This window comes from Pseudoliparis swirei, chromosome 24 (assembly GCF_029220125.1).
Source record: "Pseudoliparis swirei isolate HS2019 ecotype Mariana Trench chromosome 24, NWPU_hadal_v1, whole genome shotgun sequence".
Classification (NCBI taxonomy): Eukaryota; Metazoa; Chordata; class Actinopteri; order Perciformes; family Liparidae; genus Pseudoliparis; species Pseudoliparis swirei.
Genome location: NC_079411.1, coordinates 10,697,017 through 10,718,849, shown reverse-complemented (window position 1 = coordinate 10,718,849; position 21,833 = coordinate 10,697,017). Strand labels below are relative to the sequence as shown.

The window sequence follows — 21,833 nt, the reverse complement described above, 5'->3', positions numbered from 1 at the left end:
GAAGGAGACACGATTTCAGTTCAAAACGGCGTGCCTTGTGATTATAGTTCTGTGCCTCATTGTTGGATGTGGGACTAATGATTCAGAATATGGGTTTATCAGCTCAACAAGACAAGCTATTACTTCAACTTGTCATGCATCTACTTCGGCTTCACTCGGCGTATGAGCGTTAGGACTGTTCTCATGTGATTCTGTTTCTGCATTGGGTTGTGGGCACGTTTCCATTGACACTCTCGTCAATAATCTCTTTTTGCTTTTTTCGCCGAGCGAAAATCAATGTTTCACTTGCGCAAAAGGAACTGTGGATGGAAACTTGGGAGCCATGAACATGGCAACTCCGTCGGGCGATGTCTGCCTTTACTCTGTGATTCATTTCAAGGTAAAATAAAACACTGGCTCCATGGGACAGGCATGAGAATCCCTCACCTTTCGGCGAAATTCGCCGTTTTGAAACCAAAATAGGTGACTGACGTGAATCGTGTAGATCCGAAGAGTTTTTGTTTTGGGGTAGGGGGGGGGGGGTCAATTGGCCGGCCGGCGTTTATGAGATTGGAGTGGGACACGGAGAAAATGTGGAGTGGTGCTTTTCGCAATAGAACATCTTTGATGGGCACGTGTCGCGTCTCGGCCAATCAGCGTCAAGATGTCTTCAGCGTTTGGTGGTTTAGGTTAGCTTGAATGTTAGCCCGCTATCTGCTGCTGTCGCGCTGCACGGTGGAGCGATGCTAACAAAGTACCCGTACGTTAAGAGCGATGTGATTTAGCATATTTTTAGTATCGATACTTCATTAAAAGAGCGATCAGAGCGCACGCGCTGCTCCGTGTCGAGCTGTCTGCGCACACGACGCAGCGAGTGCCGTTAAGTGGCGGAATTTTCGGCTTTAAAAATAAAAATTAAAAAAGATGCCAGAAGTGAAATGTTTAAGTTCAGTCTGTAAAGTTATGTTACTGTAACTCTCCAGTTGCTCATCCTGATGAACTCTGTATCATCTGGTCAGATACAGACTACAGTCTCATAGTGATAATCAATGCTATGATGGCTCCATGTAGTTTCATTAATATCTTGTAGGCTAATACTAATAATACTGCCATTTGTTAAGTGTTGAAACAGTTGGTAAAAAGTGAACCATACAGATATTTTATTTATTACTATTATAGATAAATATACCAGGATCGTATTTATGGTACTGTTTTATGGTATTGTATCAGTATCATGATATTTATGGCAGGTATGGCATAGATTAGAACATACGTGTCAAACTCATGGCCCGCGGGCCAAATGTGGCCCGCCACGTCATTTTATGTGACGGCATTCTTGTGTCCTTAAGATTCACTTGTTGGTTCATAATTGACTGTAAAAGGGAATATAAATAAATAGTTGTGTTGTGCATACTGTGATATTCTGAACACTCAGGTTCAAACTGCAACATCTTTTCATTAAATACATTTGAGAAGTTAAAATATCCCTCGATTTAGGTCTCAGCTTGTCATTCAGGGGTGATAGTGCGTCCCAAAGCCAGACCAGTGGAGAACCACTGCCCAAACCAGTGGAGAACTACTGCCCCAGACCAGTGGAGAACCACTGCCCAGACCAGTGGAGAACCACTACCCAGACCAGTTGAGAACCACTACCCAGACCAGTGGAGAACCACCTGTCTCAACTGTGAAAAAGCTTTTAACAAAGTTAATGTAATAATGTTTGTTTGATCTTTGATAAAGTAATGTGGGTTAAAATAAATATAATTAAATAAAATAGATGTATTGTATAATATTAAATACATTTGCATATATAGTTATACATTTATATAAGTACACCTAAATAAACAAACAAATGCAAAGACAGTTATTTAACAATATGTTCTGGAGTAGTTAGAATTATACCGTGTTAGTGACAACCGGCCCTTTGAGGGCAGCCATGAGGCGGATGTGGCCCTCGGTGAAAATGAGTTTGACACCCCTGGATTAGAAGATCGTGACAACCAGGTAGAGGCAGAACAGACTCAAGGAACAGACTCGAGGCTCAGCAGAGCACAAGACTTGAAGACTTGAAGACTTGTTCACGCCAAAAAAAAGAGGAAGTTGGCTCATGAATGACTATATTATATACAATATTACTATTATTATAGGGCCCACTGACTTGGTGTCAGAATGGAGGAACTATAGATTATCATACAACGTCCAACATCGATGTTCGTGGAAGTCACCAGCACCCCCCGCCTATCCTTCTCACCTTTTTCACCCCTGACCCGTTTTCATGCCTGATGGGAACAGCACTCAGCACGGCCAGCCAAACAGTCACTGCTGGTCCTGAAGGAGCTGGAAGCGGCTTCATCCAGACACTCGTCCTGGAGGCGGAGCTGTGCGACTACGGATCATATATGAACCCAGACACGGGGCGCTTGATGTTCCGACATTTGTGGTATTTCCACAACAAGTATAACGCATAAATAGTTGTTAATGTCCCATGATCGATAGCGGAAATGAAAACTGTTTCACAGGAATGTGACCGGGCTATGTGCTGGTAACTAGGGGTAACTAGCGAATTAACCACAAAGTGTTGAGCGAGTAAAATCAGGTAAAAAAGCGTTGCAAATATTCAATTCCAACCGCTGAAATCTTTCTTTGGTAATGCAGAAGGACATGAGGTTGCTGGGCTCTCGCATAATCAAACAGCGGACACGATAGCCAGGTCAACTTCTTCTGACATTTAATAAGTGGGACCCCAAGATGGGGCGATTGAGATTCTGACGTCACGTGAATACGCTCTATAGGAAAAAGGAAAACCACTATTTGTTCACTGACGTGTACTTTTTATTCACGCAGTCTAGAGGGGATAGTATACAAAAGCCGGGGTATATTACACTCGACAAAAGAATTATAAAACATAGCCTTTTTAGCCAAATGAAATAGTATTTGTATAAATATATATATAGCGACCTTCGGGAAAACAGTAAACTAGGATGTTCGATTGTCGAGTTTGAGTTTTTTTTTAAATCATTACCAACATCTTAGCCGCTTGTTTTCTTTTGTTGAGCTTTTGAAAAGCATCGCATTATCCCATAATAATCAAATAAGTCTAAAGAGTGATAATCATTTATTGGAGTGAGATCAATGTCTTCTACTTCTAACCCGTCTAATTAGAGCCCATCCCGACGAGGCTGCTTAAAGACGTGTTGCCTTTAATTGGCACATCTCTATTAGATATTGTCAATGTGTCTTTGCAAATATGTACCACATTCCTTCAAAGTAGCTGTAACTAAACCTCCTGAAGCTAGCCCACTCTTGTTGATTTAATTAAATCCTATTCATTAGATCAATCTCAATTATAATTTGTAAATGATGAAGCCTCAATGACCACTAACGTTAATCACGGAGTTCCACAAAGTTCTGTGCTTGGACCAATTTTATTTACCTTAGGCTATATGCTTCCTTTGGGCAATATTATCAGGAAACACTCCGTAAACTTTCATTATTATGCAGATGATACTCAATTATATCTATAGATCAAAAAACAGAGGAGACCAACCAGCTCAGTAAAATTCAAGCATGTCTTAAAGACATAAAAACATGGATGACCTGCAACTTCTTGATGTTAAACTCAGACAAAACTGAAGTTATTTTACTCGGCCCTGAACGCCTGAGAGATCAATTATCTGGTGATGTGGTTTCTGTAGATGGCATTGTCCTGGCATCCAACACCATGTAAACCGGATCTCAACGTTATCTTTGATCAGGACTTCTCCTTTAACTCCCACGTGAAGCAAATCTGAAGGACCGCATTTTTTCAAGTAACATTTCAAATATTAGGCACATCTTGTCACAAAAAGATGCAGAAAAACGGCTTCACGCGTTTGTTACTTCTAGACTAGATTACTGCAACTCCTTATTATCATTTATCAGGCTGCTCTAATAAGTCTCTTCGGTCCCTCCAGTTAATCCAGTGTGCTGCAGCTCGTGTACTCACTAACACTCAGAAAAGAGATCATATTACTCCATAATAGCTGCTCTGCACTGGCTCACTGTAAAATCAAGAATCACATTTCAAATTATTCTCCTCACCTACAAAGCCTTGATTGGTGATGCTCCATCATATCTTAAATAGCTTGTAATATCATATTGCCCCACTAGAGAGCTGCGCTCACTAAATTCGGGGCTACTTGTGGTTCCTAGTCTTAAAAAGTAGGATGGGAGCCAGAGCCTTCAGTTCTCAAGCTCCTCTTTTATGGAACCAGCTTCCACTTTCAGTCCGGGAGGCAGAGACAGTCACCTCATTTAAGAGTAGACTTAAGACTTTCCTCTTTGACAGAGCTTATAGTTAGGGTTGAATCAGGTTTGCCCTGGTCCAGCCCCTTGATATGCTGCTATAGGCTTATAGCTGCTGGGGGACGTTTTAGGATACACTGAGCACCTATCTCCTCTTCTCTCTCTCTACTTAAGGATGAATTTCCATCTCTCCATCCCACATTACTAACTCTGCTTCCTCCCCGGAGTCCTTGTGACTCCACATCTCATAGGGTCTATTGGACCTGGCTGTGACTGATGCCTCCTGCCATGGCCCTGCTGATCCCCTCTCTACCTCCATCTGTCTCATGGATTGTGGAGGTCTGGATCGTGGTCCATGACTACTACCAACTATTCTTACATTCTGTCACATTCATTGAATGTGTTGTAACTCTGTAATTCTTCCTTATTTACACATGACATCTATTGCTTCTGTCCATCCGGGGAGAGGGATCCTCCTCTGTTGCTCTCCTGAAGTGAGGTCCTGGGACAGGGATGTCGTATGTGTACAGATTGTAAAGCCCTTTGAGGCTAATTTGTGATGTTGGGCTATGTAAAATAAACTGAATTGAATTGAATTTGTCTACCCTTTTTTCCCTCTAAAAGGGTTTTTTATATTTCTTTTGAGTTTTTCCTGTTCCAAAGTGAGGTCCTGGGACAGGGATGTCATATGTGTACAGATTGTAAAGCCCTCTGAGGCAAATTGATAATTTGTTATATTGGGCTATACAAAATAAACTGAATTAAATGCCAACATAGGTGGCAAACTGTTTCTGAATATTCATCACAGTAAGAGAAGTTTGTGTTTGTGTTTTGCGTGTTGTAATTGGCAGGGTAATTATTTATGAATAATGTAAACACCTCCATCACCTTATTAACATTCAACTATTTTTAAAGAAGCATCTAGACAATCTGTTAATGCATATCATTTACCACAAACATGTACTCCAGTGTATTTGCATGTGATGTTATCAATCATCCTGTTGCCTGCTCATCAAACTACTCACATCCACAATAAGAAAAACACATTGTTAATAAAACATTATGTGGTTTAATTGTAATGTGTACAATGATGTTTATGTCAGAATGTGTGTTGTGAAGAGTTTGTTGATCTAAAATAAATCAATAGTACAAAGATGATTGTTGGAATACAAAACATTAAACATGTCTTTTTGAATGCGTGTCCTGTGAAATGTATGTTATCAAATGTGAATCATTAAATATAATTTTCCTTAGCATAATAAAGCCAGTTATCTTAGATATACCACAAATTGGGTAAGAGAAAGAAAAATCCAAGCTTTGGCCATAAACTACTTCTAGGTTACAGATCAACATTTGTACTCATACTTTGAGTCATTGAGAAAGATAGAAAGATTATACATTTATAGAGAAGGTACAGGTAAATGCAAAACGAGGTTGAAATAAAGATCACAACTGACTGATCAGCAAAAGTGATTGATGTCTTGGGAGATTTTCCTGTTCCAATGTGAGGTACTGGGACATGGATGTTGTATGTGTACAGATTGTAAGGCCCTCCGAGGCAAATTTGTGATAATGGGCTATACACAATAAACTGAATTGAATGATGTACATCTCTACTACACGTGGAAAATCACTTACTCCTCGTTAATTATCAATACTGCTGGCATAAACATAAAAAAGAAATACAACAATTTTATTTTGTTGCTTTTTAATGAATGAAATATATTTCTTAGCCACATCTTCAACTTTCGGCAACATGAAAAACTGTTACAAACAGTGGCAGAAAAGAATATGCATATATAAATATGCTTCTTCCTAAATAAGCTGAGGTTGCCATTTCACAGCTATATCAGACCGGTAAACAAGTTTAAAGACAATTCCCAGAATAATTATATTCCCTTGATTTGGCTTTATATTATACGGTTACCTGTAAAGAATCCATTCTGACCATGTGAGCTGTGAATTTATTGCAAGCAATGTCAGAGTGCTCAAAATCGTGCTTGTTCAATCTTTTGACTTGTTTGTTTTCTTTTTCCTAAATACACATTACACCTAATTTATTTTTATCTGCATCATATTTAGAGAAAAGTGCCTCCAAAGTATGTGCCCTTATGCAAGTTTGAAATAACCACCCAAACACCTCTTACTTTTACTTCTTTGCTTAATAAAAGTCAACATTTGATCTCAAGATGGAAAAAAGAACAAAAAACTCCCATTCATAAAGACACGATAGAACCACTTAAACCCAATGGTACAAAGTCTTTTAAAAAATGTCAACAAATTGGTGGCAGAAAATACAAACAAGGTTTAGATCTTTGTTGAGCTAAATAAGCAAGTGCTCACTGACGGTATGAGCTGTCTTAAGTGCTTTTTTTCTTTTCTAGCACTGGGAAAAAAAATGGGAACAGGTGAAGCAAAGCCAGAAACAAAACCCACAAATTCATCTCCCACACACCCCTCCCTGCATGTCACCCTGTCTTTCTGCAGCGCTGACTCAAACTATTCTTGAGAAACAGGTACAAAGACTGAGAATAGAGAGTGATCAACCCAAAAAACAAACAAAAAAATCAACAGAATTTTCTTACAACCAAAATGTCCAAAACAGTGATGAACAAAATGAATGGAACTGAACATCTGGGCGACTCTTCAGTCTACTTTCACCAAACGTCAATGCTGGTTTATGTAATGACACCATTATTGGGAGGAACAAGGAAATTTAAGTCTGCCAGCATGCCTGGTTTCAGAGTAAAACATGCTGGAGCAGAATCTGGTGTTTAACAACCTGTAGACACCCCCCCCCCCCTCGTCCTCCTTCTCCTCCTTCTCCTCCTTCTCCTCCTGCTGCTGCTCTTCCTCTTGTGGATTAGTTCTTTATCGCTCCTCCATCTCCCTCACTCACAAAACGCTTTCGTCCTCTGGTGGAGGAGAAAGAGTGAGAGAAGCATGTTAGTGATCAAACAGCCCAAACTAAAACTTAACTGATCAAATAACATGCTCAATATAGGTTATTTCTCTGTACCATCGAGCTACATTGTTGTACATCTTTAAAACCCAACTAGATCAACGAGCCACACTAAGTGACCAGTCTCTAAGAAGGATTTAACTACGGATATATCAAAAAACTAAAATAATGTTTTACAGTGGATATTAATGGCCAACTTACCTGGCGGGACATGCATCCCTCAGCTGTTTGGTGATGACGGCCTCCTGGTAGCAGAGGTCCACAAAGGTCTCCATGATAGATTGGGCATGCGGCACATCAAGGTTGATTTCTGGGAGCTCATCATAGACACGCTGGAAACCCTACATGGAAAACAGCGTACAAAATGGATAGTTCAACTACAAGGTGAAACAGACAAGAATATTCATCTAAAATGCCAATCAAAAAAAATATTTTAAAAAAACAAAACACAAGGCACTGACCCTATTCATCTGATCCACAGTGATGAGACCCGTCTTCCAGAAGGACTGCAGCAGCTTAATCATCATATGACTGGCAGTGTCTCCTTTCGACTCCAGCACCATCACTACAACCTGATACAAATTATATAACATATAAAATGTGTAATAAAGAGTGTGCGACTGTGAACTATTGTCGATTGCCTAATAATAAATAATCAGTATAGATGTACAACACACGTTTCACCACACAGTGGCCGTGTTTGACATTTTACATTAGTTTATACACGAAAGAAAAGAGAAAATGTAGATTTTGGAAAGTTATATTTATACTAACATATTTTTTAAAAAGACATTACATTTTTGGTTATTGTTAGATAATAAAACTATGAAAAAGTCCAGCTGGGTGAATCCTTTCTGAATGTGCTGCATGTGGATAACGAATTGCAACAGACTAGGCAACAGTACACCGTGTACTTTTTACACAACTGAGGAAAAAAAAAAAAAAAAAAAACCTGATTGGTTGTTTGGTAACCAACACATAATCACATGTTTTTTTACAAACTTAAATGCTACTCAGTTCATTGCCTTTACAGAAACAGCATCTACAACCTGTAATTAATCACGAAGCAGTTACATTTGGATGGAAAATAGACATTTCCATGTTATGCAATGCTTCTTCGCTTCACTCTGTTAATACATGCAGTACGAATGAGACACGCCCTGCCAGACACACACACACACACACACACAGTCCTTGGAAGAGAACAGAAATGACAGTCAAGAACCGGTGACTTTAACATGTGTGGATTTGATCTTATTGTCATGATGTGGTCTCCCCACATAGGAAACAACCAAAGTTATGATGTTTGACATTATCTCTGCAAATATGACATACTTGACAGCTTAAAAGAAAATCCTGTCACACTTCAGTTATATGAATAAGTCTTTGTTGGTTGTATATGTTAGATTTTACTTCAATTTTTAGGCTTTTGTTTGTGTTTTTCATTGCGTTTTCTTGGTGAATATGTGGGGAAATATGGGATGTGTAGGGTGTTTCATGACAGAATAAAAACCAAACCAAAACAAGACTGACACAATAACATCCCATTTGTTATACCTCATAGACCAGCTCATGGTGGAAGTGTGGGACTTCCAGGTCCCGCAGACAGTGCTCTGCCTCCGACACGTCTCCTGATATCAGGTACTCCTTGAGCAGGAGGTTCATCTGGAACAGACACAAACACACATTTTTTTTTAAAGGTATTTTTATGCTGTTGAGATTTCTGCGTGCATCAAACACAGCTGGAATGTAATAAAACTGTCACTGAAGGGGTTAATTTTTCCTGTTAAGCCTGCTGAAGGCAATACATATCCTTATGAATAGACTTAAGGATGTTGCGCTGCTTTTGAACAGAAAAAGTGATCATTGAGGCATAATTATTGATGCATTAGCGCTGTAGAAATATTATGCTAATGATGTTGAATTGTCCACGATTAAGTTCCGGTACCTGGCCTTTATTTAGGGCAAACCCGTATTTGATTCAACACACTCTGGATAAAGAACTATAGAGAAATATATGGGAGAATTCTTGCAGCAATATCCTAACTTCCCAACTCAGCACACATTTTTTTGGAGCGGATCTTTTATTCTCGGCTTCATTGGTTTGTATTCATTTGTTATGAAACCAGTCTGCTTAAAAAAAGTCAACTCTGGGTCTAATCCACTGAGCTGGGGGAATGATCTCAGGGAACCAAGATGCAAAAAAATAAAAAAAATAACCAAAACGCCTGTTCATAAACACACGATAGAACCACTTTAACCCAATGGTACAAAGTTCTTTAAAAAATGTCAAATAATTTGTGGAAGAGAATAGTGCTTTTTCCATCCTTGTGCCTGCTGCAGCCCAGTGTGGCCCCCTGAAGCTGCACAACCAGGCAGGACATTAAAACAGCAGCTCCAAGGGCTACTGAGGCATAAACAATGATGTATGACTGAGAACACACTGACAGATGAATCAATCAAACGTTTATAAACAGACTCAAGGTCCAGATAGTACACAACATTAAAATATAATAAATAGATACAAAACCACAAGTAAAAAACTACACATGCTTTACAAATAAACAGCTGTACCAGTGTCTCTATAACTGGGACTGGTAGCTTGTAGTGCTGAATTTTAAAACAAGATGATCTCATTTTCGGAGTCACAACCCGGCAGATAAATTTGCATTTAAGATTTCTTAAAACCGCTTTGAATGTATCGACTCCTGCAGCCACAAACATCTCACTTGCACTAGTCCACCTCGGTCTCTTCAACAGTATTCTCATGGCATCATTGTAGGCCACTTGCAGTCTCCGTAGGCTTGCTTTTTTGTAGTTAGACCACAAGTGTGCAGTGTAAAGAGGTGTACAGTACGCTTTGACCACTCGCCCATTTCTTAACGTGCACACAATTTAAAATGAACCCTGGCACAAATAATTCCAAATCATAGACAATTGTAATTATGTCAACAAAGACAAAGCCGACAGCACATGGGGTGCACGTGTGTGCGTTGAGTCTGTTCAGTTAAAGGCTAGGGTGTGTGGCCGTGTCGGACAATCCTGTGCCCTCGTTTTTAGCAATTCCCACTTTTCAGGGGAGAAAAGTGCTCAGCTGACACAGCAACATAGCAGAGGGTTGGCATGTGGCTCTCACCAACATGCATTCTGCCTTCTGTTTATTTTACGTAATGTGAATAAAGAAGTAGAGCTTATCCATACAAAACACTTTGACCTCAGCGCGATGGATCATGATTTAAATGATTTTGAATATGGAAACAAGAAGGTGACTTATCAGTTTATTGTTTTTAGTTTTTATGTGCTCACCTCTTTGACGAGATGTTTGACAGGTCTCAGGCCTCCACCCACGCCCCACACATTATCCAGACGAACCATCTCCCTCTTCATGGTCAGCAGCACTTCGGCACGGTCCAACGCCACTCTGAAAAAGAAAACACCCAAAAATGTGTTGCACATAAATGGGCGTACAATTTTTTTTTGAAAAGCTAGAGTGAATTACCCAATTTAGCATTGAGCTCCAATACAGCCAAGATAACACCACAACACCAATATTTTATTTTAGTTAAACATTTTTTGAGAAACACACTGCATTACACGAGAGGAGGGCATCTTAAAGATAGAAGCTTCTCCCACCACAAGGAAGAGGAACATTTCAGTAGCATCTGGAATCAGCCTTTTGTTCATGTCAAGGTAAAATGTACTTAACAAAGGCTTAAGAAATCTTACAACTGTTGCAAACAAGGTTGAATGTTTTTTGAAGAAGCTACTGTATCTCCATATAAGTTCTGCTAGTCTCAGCTCACCTGGCATGCTCACAGTCCACTTTGCCCTTGTAAAAGTCCAGGAAAGACATGGGGAGGACGTGGTCTGCTATGGCTCGGGCTACAAACTGGCCCAACATCTGTGAGACATCAGAAAAAGAAAATCATCAGAATGCATCTCCACATGTTTTTGTAGTCCAATAAATATAGCAATACGACAAAATGAAGAGGTCTACCTGCGGAGCCTCCGGTGTGTCCAGTATCAGGTCTGGCAGCTCTTTGAGTATCTTGTCAAAGGCGCGGGCCATTTCACTTTGTGAAAGCATCTTCCCTGACAGATCAGACAGCAGGCGGGAGGTCAGCTCTCTGTGGCTGGCTTTGCCCTCGAGGGACAGTGACACGGCCAGGGAGGAGAACTCAAACTTATGAGAGCCCAGGTTGAGCCCCTTCAGCAACATCTAACAGACCAATAAGACAATTTAGGATCCTGCACAATCTGAGTTAAGTCACAAAGCACTGTTAAGTGATAGATTGATCTGTGCAACAATGTTCATTCATTTACCTGGACCTCTTTGGTGTCTCCATGTTCAAAGTACTCCTTTACAATTGGGTTGACCATGTTTTCCAGTTCTTTCTCATCTACCTCAGGCACAACTGTTGCATAAACTGTGTCCCCCTGTGTAAGAACAAACGCATCGTCAGTCCAACCACATTCACATTCAGCATCAAAAGCTGGCGAGTATAATTTTAGAACAATATCAGTGAGATTTCTTTTCAAAAGTGTTATGTCACCTTTCTGTTCTTCTGTTATGATGGAACTAAACTTCTCTCTTTCGCCTCTACGTCAGCAGAAGCAAATTCTAGAATGTCAGTCAAAACTGGTCACACCAACTTTCCAGAAGATGCTTTGATTCACCAGAACAACGGCAGCATTTATGAAATAATAACGGTCGCAGAGATTGAATGGATTGGGGTTAAAACAAATAATAAAGTTCAAACAAATTGTAATAGAACAATAACTACTTTTGTTTTAAGATAAAAACTGGCTAAAATTGTAAATCCTTGAACATAACAAATAATTACTCAATCGTCTTGACCTCCTGTAATATGCACATGTAAAACAAGAAAACAAATGGCAGTATAAAGAAGGACAGGAGCCAAAGGTTGAAAACGCCATTTCATTTTCCTTTTTCCTGCTCATGTTGTGCAATTGTTGACTGTAGGAGGTGCTGGGAGGGAACCAAAGCAATAACGTATGGCCAAGTACAGGCCAAGACTAAACCTCTATGCAACATTTCTTGTCTCAACATGGAGACCCATGATGCTTCAACCAAGATTTGTTCGAAGGCGAGTAAAGAGAGCATTCTCAAGCACATTATAGTTTCCATTACATGGACACTGGAATTATGTTCTTATGTACAGGACCTGGACCATTAAAAATCCTTCATCAGGTGATCCCCTCAGTCTGATTCAAAGGGCACCACCTGCACATGTCCCATGTACTTTTCTGTATTCGTGTCCTAGTTCACATTTAACACACAACTCTCCTACAACTTTCAAGGCCACTGGCACTGGCTTTTTTGAGCGGTTCTCAAAACCAATTTTAACTATTTGACTGACAGAAGCTCCATTCCCAGTGTGCATTCAGTCAGCCTGACCATTACAGGAGGCAAACAAACTCGACCTTCAGCAGGGTCACAGAGCATTTGCTTGATAAGGGGAATAAAGATTAAAAAGACAGAGCGAGATCGATGAAACATTCATGTGAGCAGGTGTGTTTTTAAATCTGCATTGGCCAAATCATGTAAAAAAAGATAGATGAAGATAGAAAACATTTTATAAGTAAATAACATTTATTTAATTTTTGTAATCACATGCTGTCCAAGATATTACAAGTTAGCAAGTTAATAGTGGTTGATGCATTGTGTAATTAATTATTGAGTGAAGACAATCACCATTTTGTTCACAAAGCAACGCCTCTTTTATATTTAGTGTGTCTTAGCAACAGCCCTTCAACATCAGCACATTTTTTTGACAAGAAAAAAAAAAAAGGAGTCAGCTTTGAACACTGGGCCTCTTTGGAATAAAAAGCTTGTCCGCACAAGAGGTTAGACCAGGGGTCAGGAACCTTTTTGACTGGGTGAGCCATAAAAGCCAAATATTTCTAAATATATTTCATTGAGAGCCATAGTATTTTTAACGTATAATAAATTAAATATGTCTTGCTTTTAATGCGACTTCTGGTGCTGCATGACGCTACGGGAGGGGGGGGGGGGGGTGCAGGTGACTTTTTCTTTGCTCCGTCCGGATGCGCGCACACACGCAGGCATCGGAGCTCTGCGGCACGCGAGACGGCGAGCCGAGGAGTATTAACGCGACACATGACATGCTGTTGTGTAGATACGATCAATAACAGAAGTTTAGTTTATTAAAAGAACAAAGACGTCTTTAAGAAAAGGACCTTAAATTACTTCTGCTATAATCTGTCGCGATAGAGAAAATTACAGGGGGGCGGGCGGAGATTTTTTTTTTTTTCAACTCAAAATTGTTTGGGAGCCATATGCCGTCACCGGAAGAGCCATAGGTTCCCGACCCCTGGGTTAGACCATCAGTGGCCAACACAGTTCAGAGTATACATTTGCAGACTGCCGACCGCTAGGTGAAACATTTTGAAAATGAAAGGATCAACTTCCACAGCGCATGAGAAAAACCACAATTCTTTTTAATTTCAAGTCATTTTTCCAGGCAAAAAAAGGTAACATATCTTGGCCAATATCTTCAGGTTGGATGAAACAAGCAATTTGAAAATGTCATCTTTGAATAAAATAGTGAAATTCCCCATTATATAATCTACATATTTAAAATCGAGAAACGGACAGCTGATTAATCAATATTAGAAAATATTTGTTAGTGGCAGGGAGCCCTACTTTAGTGATTAGCATAACAGAAAGTCCAGAGGAAAAAAGTAAAAGTCTACATCTACACGCAGACAGCTTAGTGAGGATTTATTTATTTAGGATTTACTATCAGCACAAAGCACTTTCATGTCCTACAAGCATCTTTGTTGCACGTTATATATCATCTATCTCTCCTCTCTTTACTGTCTTCTGTCTAATAATGAGACCCCATAAAATATTTTGAAAAAAGGAAATAGTCTGGCACAGAACCCAGGGTTTTCATTTGAGTCCCAACTCCTTTAAAGAAATACGATATTATGAACTGTCCATGTCTGCTGTACCCTCTCACCTGAGCAAACTCATCGTAGTTGGGGTCCCGCAGATCAGGCTCCTCATCTTCATAAACCATCCCAGCAGCCCCCCAAACTCCTTTACCACCTGCTCCACCTGCATACAAACCATAAAGGCATGTTCACCATTGTGATTGTGGGAAAAAGCCATGGCCACACACACAAACACACACACATTTTGTGCAGGGAATAAAAAGCAGGTCATGAAACACATTCCCAACTAAACTAAATGCTATTGTCAACAACAATCAGTACATGTGCACAGATCAGTGTCACCAGAAATTGTCATATCTTTGAGCCGAATCTTGAAATCTGCTAATCAATGTTTCTACCAGTGCCAACGCTGAACTATTTAGGTCATAGAAAGTGTATCTCTCTGGACACAGTGTCCATGGATGCACTCTTCCAAGTTACTGTTGAAAGGCTGGGGCAGCTTGCCTAAAAACTAAAATAGCAGAAAGCTGCATACACCAGGGTAGCTCAAATGTACCTTTTTTTGGCAGACCTCTGCCTTTTCCCGCCCTAGATTTGCGGTCACTGATGTTGACTTTGCCCTTCGGGCTGTTTGGATCACCTCCTGACAATTCTCCGGACTCGGAGATGGACTCGCTGGTGGAGTTGCGTGAGGACTTGCGCTGGCGGCGCTTGGCTTTGGCTTTGAGTCGAGCTTCGTGGAGAGCTTTCTCCTGAGGAGTCCAGTTACCGTTCACCTCTGCTTCGTTCAGCAAGTCATCGTCAACGCTGTAGGGATGGTTAGCCTCTGCCAGCTTGTCGTCGAAAGAGAACACCCCTGTGGTCAGAAGAATAGAACAATTGATTAATAATACCATTTGAATTTAGTCAACGGGACAGTAAGAAATACTGCATAGGAATTTTGTCATGATACTGCCATAAGAACATTACATTTGACATCATTGGACGCTTGTCAATTATACAGTATGGCTAACAGTATTTGGAAGACTCTTTCCGTCTTCAACCTGACACCGTTCACACTATAGCACAGGACCTCACAAATGCCCTTGTGGCTGAATGGTGTAAATTCACGCAACTAGTTTCCAAACTTTTATGTAAAGCCTTTCCAGATACTGTTAGCGCTTTGAGACAAAACCAAGACTCAGGATATGAAGACAATGCTTTCTGTCTGCGTGTGCTACAGCCACCTCCATATGCCACGGCCATGTTTTGCACATCAAGCCAAATGTCACAAATGTCATACGTAGTCTTGCAACACTCATCAGCTCCATCTGCAGCTAGAATTTAGGTGTGACATTTTGTGTCAAGTTACTTCATAGACTATTCTCTAGTGAGTGCACTAAAAATACTGTATATTGTTAAAAACATCTGCCCAAGTTGCTTTTTTTGGTGTGGAGACAACAACAACATGTGGGACTAGTATACTCCTGCAGACACGGGAGGAGGGAAGGAGGGAGGGAGGGAGCAAAGTGCAACACATGGCGGAGAAATGCTGACACCACTTTTTTCTTTGTATTCCTCAGTCTTTTCGCGATCTGTCCACAGCAGCCAGGACTTGACTGCATATGGCATGATTGGGTCAATGACTGGTCACATGACCAAGCAGTAGGAGAGAAGGACATCAAGAGGAGGAAGAATGTCTGAGTGTAATGAATACTTAGAGCATTTATAGATGTGCCCAAATGGCAGTAAGAGGGGTTATGGCCCTGTAGATTACAGGACATGTGGAACACGCACACGAGAAACTGTCCAAGCCACAGATACAACTAACAATCTTAAAGACGCAGCTGCAGTCTGTGTGCTGCAAAAGTACAACATGTTTTATTTAAAAGGAAGGAAAAAAAGGTATTCGACAGGTATTAAATGTTTGACTTGGAGCGTGAATAACAAAGGAAAGTAAGCACTGAAGCATGAAGCAGGGCACCTCCCTGAATTAACCTGTTGCAGTAAAAGCGGCACCACATCCGTGGCCTTCAAAATCTGTAAACAGCCGGCCATGTGTCATCTCCTTCTCTTGTTTCCTCTCCTTGCCACATGTAGACCACAGGGCTCGCCATTGCAGGAGAATCCAGCCAATAGCGACGTGCCATATACGTGACCGGCCAATTGGAAAAGAGCAGAAAAATTAGACGGCCGAAGAATTCCAAGCGGTTTGTCAAGGCCAGAGTTGCAAAACAAGAAACAGAAAACGCAGTCGTGCTAATAGTTTTTCGCTTGTGCAGGGATCTTGTGCCTGTGTGACACAGACTTAAAACTGCTAATGAAGCTCTTATCTTAAAAGTTCTCAAAAAAGTTGGTGTGTCACGGTTGGTCTCATAAAGCTGCAAACAAACTCGCACAACAAAATAAAGACAAAACCACACTCATGATGGTTTTCAAAACCGACCCCATATTTAACCATTTCCTTCACACACAGCCAGAGGCAGGCCAGCCGAGAACCCCTGACCTGTGAGCTTTCTACAGCCGAGGAACATGAACATCGGTGTGAAGGTGGAGTTTAGAAGCAGGGTTTATGAATGAGAGGAGTGGAGCACATTCCTCCCGAGGGACAGTCCAAGATTGCATGAAGGTAACTGTAAGTACACAATACTGTAATTTTGGAAGAAAATCTGTCATGTACAGCAGCATTTTTTTAAAGCCTCCCACCACTTCCAAAGCCTGTTGCACTTGTATTTGCAGTGCTAGACACCAAAAAGGTGTGTATACATGAGCAGGATGTGTGACATCAACTGTGTGCAACAATCACATTTTTGACAATAGCAAGATTAACAATGAGTAGCTGTGTGTTTTTTAATACTAATCTTTCTGTGGAAAAACCATATCAGAGTATATTTACATGTTTTGAAGCAAGTCTTGATGGGATCTTTAAAGAGAACACAATTTTTTCTGCAGATGATATTTGTTTTGCATGTGCACTGTCAAAATCCTTAACAGTGCTTTGATTTAGATTCAGTCAAAATGTTGTGAAGTTCTCAATCTCAGTTGAACATCCTGGTTAAATAAAAATACATATATTTCTCTGTCCATCCAGGTACAGAGAAACAGAAGCAAAAATGTACAAATTCGGATAAACAAGCATCTGCTGAATAATGCAGGGCACAGTAGACAACAGCTCTACTGTATCTGGACTTGTGGTGATTATCTCTCGAAGGCGAAAAGGGTGGGGACGTCCTGGGGTTTAACAGTCATTTCATTTAAAGAGACTACGACAGAGCTTTACTTGAAAACATGTTTAAGACACATTGCCTAAACGTGTGCGCTAAGAAATAAAATTACACGGGTTGACACTTGTGAAAGATGGCGACAACTCACTTAAATAATGTATGCGTCATTTAATGAACATTGTGTAATTTTGCTTCTGGAGTCATCCCATGTAACAGCTGCAGAACGTTAACACAGATAGAGTGTACAGGGAGGTGCCTACAGAAGATTAGAGCTACTGGGATAAACGGTTAAGAGGCTGATAACATGCTGTTTTTTATAGTCAGACAATCATTTCCACTGACGTACAGTAAAGCACAACTTTAAGGTTGGCTCCGTTTCCAAGCTTGATTCCAACGGACAGTGTGTGCAAAACATGTTTTAATGGATGCATGGGAGGGACGAAATGTGTTAAGAAAAGAAGAGCAGGCAAGACAATAACATAACATGCACTCAGCAGGCCACAAAGACATCAGGTTGGCATCTAAGACAGAGAGTTTATTCTAAGATGCTGGTAACTGCATGTATTTACACAAGGCGGTATGTAAATGCTCTTACGGGTGGCGCTCTAGGATTTAAAGCTGCAGCTATAGAAGGGCTCTTCTCACAGCACAGACCTGTAAACGGGTTATGTGTGGCAACAACAAAGAAAGGCTCTGGTTACTTATCAATAAACAATTCTTAATAAACTGTAATCAAATTACCCAACAATATATGTCATTACAGCCTGGGGATTTTAAGAAGATCCATGTTTGAAAAAACATGTACTATATACATTGTACGGTTTACATATTTCTCTACTGTTGACCCACAATGTGGAGTGGAATTTTTGTGTGCCTTTTTTCCACCAAGCACAGACAATAGAGTCTTTGACAGTGTGTGTGCGTATGTGTCCACCTCATCAACAGAGGCGACTCAATGAAGCGTGGCAGACCATCCTTGAGAAAAGACACAGGCCCATCTGTGCACTGAAGCACAGGCTGCTTTTACACACAGACACACACAACCATAACACACCAGTTTCATAAACCACATGGTGTCTCACAGGCACTGTATCGTACCTCTCTGTAACCGTATGCGAATCATTTTTGCATGACAACACAAATCAATGCATGGTATTTGAGTTGAAATGGCACTCACACATGTTATCTATCGACTATCGGTTTGATATCTTAAAACCGATTACGGTGCTAACAACACATGTCTACTACTTATGTAACCTCTAAATACACAGCAAGAGGACGAGATGATGCAAGGCTGTATTGGCTCTTATAGAAGGCGAGACATGTCGACGACATCGCCAGGCTGAGCGAGGAAAGCAATCCAGTGTTTCCTGGGATCAGATCTCATTCAAAGAAAGTCACCGTGCAATTACTATCGTTCAAAAAAAGTGGGTTTAATTGTGCATGTTTGATAGAACATTATTTTTTAAACGTCGGCGCTGCCCGGATTGTTCGATTTAAATCAAAATTACTTCCCGTTTTCGTAATAGTTAGTGTTGTCAATATATATCAACTTCATACAGGAAAGAGGCGTGTCGCGTTATATGAACTGCGTCTGAGTATAAATAAAATAAAAATCTAAACACACAGGCTAACGTAAATGTGTTGACACACAAGGAGGTAAATGACGAAGAGTCACATCTTGCATATGCACGATCGAGAAAGAAAACGGGAAGCAAGACGGCTCAATCTTTCTCCTGCATACTATTGTTTACCACCGTAAATGAACAGCAAAATGACGCCTGTGTGTATAAAAATGCACTCCGCAGGCTGCGCCAGTGTGTGCAAACAACGACCTGTCAAAGCGGAAGTGAGCGCGATGTCCAATCACAAACGCGAAAGGGTTAAACATAAAAGCAGTCCAACAACAAACACCATAACAAAGCCCTAAAAGAATAACACCAAATGTATTTAAAAATAAGTTAGGTTGCGCTATTAGCGTCGCTATTGGGGCGCCAAAGCTGCGTCAGTGTGCAGCGATTGTTGATAGTGTCCGTGTGTCTGAATCTAACGAAGCACATGGTGGAGCATGGCGCTGCAGCCCATCCCATGCGGGGACAATAGAGCTGGGAGAGCACGCCAGCAGGCCCTCGGCTGCTGCGTGACACATTGCACCGCGGCGCGCGACACACACCAGAGCTTAGTTCATTAACTCACCGTCGACTTTTGGAGTGGAAGCCCACGTATCCACTTCGGACGCCATGGCGCTCTCCTAATGCTCGATTAAAAATCCTCACAATGAGCTTCTCCCGTCGAGCTTCAGCTGCAACAAATTGCCCCCACAAAAATCAGCAGACAACACGTCTGCAGAACAAGAGATTTAGTGGAGGACGAGTTGGCAAATGGCACGTACTGGAGGGGAAGACCACGAGTCTCGGACGCTTTTGTTTGCGTGCTGCACGGTATCAATTGCAAAAACACAACAACAAAATAAATAAATTGAATTACAAAGAGAGGATATGCTGTAGAAATAAGGATTTAATACGGAGGGTTGCGTGCTCTTCTAATGAGAGCAAATAACGCCAAGCGTGGAAAGGAAATTAACTAGTCGGAGAGCATTTCAGAAAACAACCCCGCAAGATAAACAAAGTCTGTTTTTAACTTTGCAAGAGCGAACCCGAGCAAAGTCACGTGAACCAAACGCGGACGGGGAGTGGTCAGTGCAGGGGGTGGGTGCTGGTCGTCTCTGGCCAATCACAGAACAGGACAGGAACAACACGGCTCATGTCCCTAAAAAATATGTTCCCCAAATGTAGCTTTTTTGCTGTTATTGGAAGGGCAAGAAGTAATACAAGTATGTATTTCTATATATACTTTTTGCCAGGTATTTTTCTTAATATATGCCAGTTCAGTACATGACCCCAAACAACATTTCTAGGTCAGCAATGTCTTCTATCTAAGGCAATCATGGCACGCAAATGCTTTAAATGGGAAAAAACAAGACTTAAAGGAGTAATGAAGGTAAACTTGTTATACGTGCCAGAAACCTGATGTTTATTGAAGTATTTTTGTCATCCAAAGTTACACCAACAGATGGCGGTAATAATATGTGCAGCTAAATTTGAATATGGTCACTCAACATTTAGATTCTCTTGGTATTTATCAGCAACCTATCTTTTTCTAACCTCTAACATAGCTATTGGTTTATCTTTTCAATTAACACACAACAACAGGCTTATAATAATCATGGTCTAAATATTTTCATATAGAACAATATTAAACCACTCTTGGACTGTCTGAGCAAACCCTAGAGATTGTCTTGGTTTCCTGGGTTATGTGATTTAACACATATTCATATAGGAATGTGCCTCTAGACCAAAATGTTCAAGGTCTTGAAAATGCATTTTGACACAGGTATCCCTCCCGTTGTCCAGTCATATGGCAGTGGTTGATATACTGCAAGCATATTTGAGAACCAAAGACTGCTGATATTCTATACTGCATGTTGTATTGGTCATTACTGTCCCACAGTGCTGTCAACTACACACAAACACACATTTCAAACACTTGTTTTTTGTGTGCGTTTTACTCCTGAAAAGGTGAAGCTTTCAGAGTGAGTGTAGCCTGATGATTCATCCTGAGTCACAGTTACAGCTTTTCACGAGTGGGTGTTTTTAGCTCATTCCCTGCTTAGATAAGTGAGGGCATTTGCTGTATTTCAAAGCATAATAGTGTTTGTACCCCAGGCCTCTACAACAAGAGATGAGTTTAATGTTCACAAAAGTAAAGACATGTATTTGGTAGCACTTGTTAGCATTTATTTTGACACAAAATCCACAGTTTTGTAGAATAAAGTAGAGCAGACGTCCGTGTCCAACAAGGTAGAATTCCCAATGATCATCAATGAAAAACCTCAAATGGAAGAAACTTAAATACAACCCCACTGGAAAAAAGCACCAGGATATATGAAACCAAACAAATATATAAAAAAATGTGCGAGGATCTCAATTTTTTCATTTTACATCAAAGTATGCATCATACATCTCTATGCTATACACTAAGATACAAAATTAACTTGATATTCATGATGAAATAAAAATGTTTGGATATCTATATTGACAAATACAAACAACAATCAACTTCGGCCTCATAATAAGCGACAATGATTTAACACCACAACAACACGGCCGACAATAACTCTCTCACACATGCGTACAACACACTGAAGAGCTGCAGGTAGAATTGCACAAGGATACCCTCAAAGAACACCACAATTTGTAGCAATAATAATCTGAACTATTCCACATTAAGTCACATAAAGATACTTCAATAAATCCTGCTATCTCATAGCTGCAGGTGTAAAGGGAGCAACATTGTTTCCTAGGAACAGGGTTTTCATGTTGAGTTTTTTCTGGCAAAACATTTTAGCCATACCATGGCGGGATCTGTTTTTATTTTTTTAATTCTTCAATTCTTGGCATTAC

The 21,833-nt window shown here is 40.5% G+C and overlaps 1 protein-coding gene across 2 annotated transcripts; it reads right to left on the bottom strand.

The window, feature by feature from the left end:
• Positions 1-5,954: 5,954 nt before the first annotated feature.
• On the bottom strand, positions 5,955-19,993 carry pdcd4a (programmed cell death 4a). 2 transcript variants are annotated; one of them, XM_056408474.1, is made up of 11 exons: positions 19,567-19,993; positions 14,724-15,023; positions 14,233-14,330; positions 11,549-11,662; positions 11,223-11,444; positions 11,029-11,126; positions 10,532-10,646; positions 8,783-8,890; positions 7,687-7,797; positions 7,427-7,566; positions 5,955-7,178 (listed from the first exon to the last, which is right to left on the bottom strand). In XM_056408474.1, exons 1-11 carry the CDS (start codon positions 19,610-19,612, stop codon positions 7,127-7,129), a joined length of 1,404 nt encoding a protein of 467 aa, XP_056264449.1. In that variant the 5' UTR covers positions 19,613-19,993; the 3' UTR covers positions 5,955-7,126. The 2 variants fall into 2 exon arrangements, with proteins under 2 accessions (XP_056264449.1, XP_056264448.1); XM_056408473.1 differs by lacking the exon at positions 19,567-19,993 and adding an exon at positions 16,145-19,226.
• Positions 19,994-21,833: the final 1,840 nt, after the last annotated feature.

What these genes read in the sequence shown, in the direction of transcription:
- pdcd4a (XM_056408473.1), bottom strand. Translation starts at nt 16,211, where the DNA reads ATGACACATGGCCGGCTGTTTACAGATTTTGAAGGCCACGGATGTGGT. An exon ending in GAGACACCAAAGAGGTCCAG is followed by an intron (nt 11,445 to 11,548) that starts GTAAATGAATGA and finishes TTGGTCTGTTAG; the next exon opens with ATGTTGCTGAAGGGGCTCAA. An exon ending in ACCATGAGCTGGTCTATGAG is followed by an intron (nt 7,798 to 8,782) that starts GTATAACAAATG and finishes AATTTGTATCAG; the next exon opens with GTTGTAGTGATGGTGCTGGA.